This window comes from Chanodichthys erythropterus, chromosome 1 (genome assembly GCF_024489055.1).
Source record: "Chanodichthys erythropterus isolate Z2021 chromosome 1, ASM2448905v1, whole genome shotgun sequence".
Lineage (NCBI taxonomy): Eukaryota > Metazoa > Chordata > Actinopteri > Cypriniformes > Xenocyprididae > Chanodichthys > Chanodichthys erythropterus.
In genome coordinates this window covers 36,149,594-36,152,853 of record NC_090221.1, presented here as the reverse complement: position 1 = coordinate 36,152,853, position 3,260 = coordinate 36,149,594, and the positions used below count along the sequence as shown (strand labels likewise).

Genomic DNA, 3,260 nt, shown 5'->3' with positions numbered 1-3,260 from the left:
TTATTATAGCTTGTCAAATTTGCCTCTATTTGGGTGTGAGCAAAAACACGCCGTTTTTGTGTGTGTCCCTTTAAATGAAAATGAGCTGCTGCTCCAGAAGAGGGCGGAGCTTTAACAGCTCAACAACAACAAAGCTGGAGAATCTCACGCAGCCAAAATGAGGATTGTCAGTAACGGTGTTCAGCCTTACATTGTTCAAACCGGAGTCGACACTGATGGAGAGACTCAGGAAGAAGTTACAACTTTTAGACGTTTCTGAATGGTTACTGGATAAATTGATGTAGTTGCTGTGGAGTTGATTCAACTCATCCACTAGCATGTGCCGTCATGTTCATCTTTTGTGTTGAATTGACCCTCGTTTGTGAAGCAGTCCAGCGTAAAATGACGGCATGTCAACAACACTCGACTACAACAACTCTTCCTCTTCTCTAAAGCAGCCCAACATGGCCACGCCCCCTTTGTTGTGTGTTCTTGGGGGCGGGGTTTATGTAAATTTTGGGGGTTTGTGATGTCACCAACCTGGGAAGAATCTTGTTGTAGTCCCTACATTACTTAAATAAAAGTAAAATAAAACTCCAACTGTGTTGAGTTACAACCTAATGTATTTTTAACAACACATTACATAAACTAAACAGACATATTTTGCTTTTATCAGAATTTGCTAAACTTAAAAACCCAGGAGACGGCGCAAAAATGTCTTCATCATGATGAAGGAGAAAGGGAAAAACATGAAAATCAAACAAAATCACTAGATGCTGTGTTGTCTATAAAAGCTGCATCAGCTATTTATTGCTAAGTTATTTTTACACACAAATGGCACCAGTTTCATAAAATGACCCAGAAATCAAAACTCAAACAAACATAAAAATCACATGGGACTATCTAAGAAAATAGTGCCGAGGATGAGGTTTTGACTGATGCTGAGAAACTAGTTTGACAAACATTATGTTTCTCTCTCTCTCTTCATCTATGCATGTGCGTGAGTTTATTTATTTAATTATTAATGAAAGAACAAATATAAACACAATACACTAATGAACAGCAATATGTGCAGAAAAAAGCAGCACCAACAGCTAGGGGGTGAGAAGACTGAACCGAAATAAATAAATAAATAATATCAGAACTAAACAACATAAAAAAGAGGGAAAAAAGCTAATGGTTAAAATTCGTTAAGAAATGCATTAAATGATATTTACAATTGTAGAATTTACACTTATGTGAAACTTAGCCAGGGGAATATTAATGTGTGTGTGTGTGTGTGTAGGTATGGGTTGGACTCCATCATGACGTCATGTGACTGGCTCCAGCTCGAGCTCACACATCTCAGCACTCAGTCCGGTGTGGAGCGCGTGAGTGGAGAGCTGCGTGCGCCTCTCTGGAGCGCGTCTGACAGTGCGCACGCAACTACTCTGGAATTCTATTACGCGTAAACGAAAGCGTTAGAGGTTTTTAAAAGTCTTTGAGCGCACGATGAACAGCTTTTACCTTGCAAGCATGAGACGATCGCGTCAGCGGAGCGCACTGACAGCTCAAGTTTTTCTTGTGTCACTGTATCAGTGCATCGGTGACACCACCTAACTGGAAACACTAACCTGACTGTCAGAAAGATGGACTCAGCATGGATGGATGTAACTCAGTCCAATGCAACGGAGGAGGATGCCAGCGTCAACATCACATCAAGCCCGTGGCCGTACACAGAGACGACCGCCGCGTTAATCATCCTCGTGGTCTCCATCATTATCCTGGTCACCATTGTTGGGAACGTTCTGGTCATCGTGGCGGTTTTGACCAGCCGCGCGCTCCGCGCGCCACAGAACCTCTTCCTCGTGTCGCTCGCGTGCGCGGACATCCTCGTGGCCACGCTAGTGATCCCGTTTTCACTCGCCAATGAGATCATGGGATACTGGTTCTTCGGCAGCACCTGGTGCGCGTTTTACCTGGCTCTGGACGTTCTGTTCTGCACGTCGTCCATCGTGCACCTGTGCGCCATCAGCTTGGATAGGTACTGGTCCGTCACCAAGGCGGTGAGCTACAACTTGAAGAGAACGCCGAAGCGCATCAAGTCCATGATCGCGGTGGTGTGGGTCATTTCTGCCGTCATCTCATTCCCACCCCTCATCATGACCAAACACAACGAGAATGTGTGTTTAATAAACGACGAGACCTGGTACATCCTCTCCTCGTGCGTGGTGTCGTTTTTCGCGCCGGGGTTCATCATGATCACGGTGTACTGTAAAATCTACCGCGTCGCCAAACAGCGCTCGTCCACCGTATTCGTGGCTAAGAACGGTCTGGAGAGGCAGCCTTCCCAGTCCGAGACGTGTTTTGTGAGGAAAACTAAGTTTGAGAAGGAGTCTCCGAGCAGCAACAGCTCCGAGAGCAACCAGGGACAGGAGGAGCTGGATGACATCGACCTGGAGGAGAGCGCGACGTCGGACAGCAAACCCAAGAGCTCGCGCTTCTCCAAGCGCAGGCGGGTGGACGGTGCGCGCTGCTGCCCGCAGCAGAGGACCTGCCGGATCTCCTGGGTTTCCCATCAGGAGCAGAGCAGCAAGCAGCTCGCGGTCGTGTCCAAAACCAAAGTGGCTCAGATGCGAGAGAAACGCTTCACCTTCGTGCTGGCGGTGGTCATGGGGGTGTTTGTCCTCTGCTGGTTCCCTTTTTTCTTCACTTACAGTCTCCAGGCCATCTGCAGGGAGAGCTGCATGCCGCCCGAGGCACTTTTCAAGCTCTTCTTCTGGATTGGATACTGCAACAGCTCAGTGAATCCCATCATTTACACGATTTTCAACAGGGACTTCAGAAAGTCTTTTAAGAAAATCGTTTGCTCGACGACGCGGCGCGCCTGAGAGACTCGCAGTTGGACGCTTAAGGCAAGATTTAAATGTATGAATTACAAAAAAAAAAAAAAAAAAACCCAAGTGGAATCTGCAAACTTATCATGGCCTTTTGATTTATTTGCAATCAAGTGTTTCGTCAACCATGGGCACTCACTCACAAACCTTTCATTATTTATTTTCACTACTGCCTTTTAATGCATGCAAAATAAAATATTACATAACATAATATTTAATCAAATATTGCATTCTTAAAGCTATGATGAGCTAACAAATAGAGAAATATTTATCATTTGAAATATGATTAGTTTTCACACACTAAATGGTTGGCCAATTTATTCCCAAAACATTTAAAGTCCCCCTGTAGTTAATCATTTTTTCCTTTAAAAGTTTTTACATATTTAAAATGTAAAATTTTTTCTT

The 3,260-nt window shown here is 44.7% G+C and overlaps 1 protein-coding gene across 1 annotated transcript; it reads left to right on the top strand.

Moving 5' to 3' along the window:
• The first annotated feature begins 1,355 nt into the window (after nucleotides 1–1,355).
• Nucleotides 1,356–2,849, top strand: adra2da (adrenergic, alpha-2D-, receptor a). Its single transcript, XM_067383590.1, has one exon. It carries the CDS (start codon nucleotides 1,608–1,610, stop codon nucleotides 2,847–2,849), a length of 1,242 nt encoding a protein of 413 aa, XP_067239691.1. The 5' UTR covers nucleotides 1,356–1,607.
• Nucleotides 2,850–3,260: the final 411 nt, after the last annotated feature.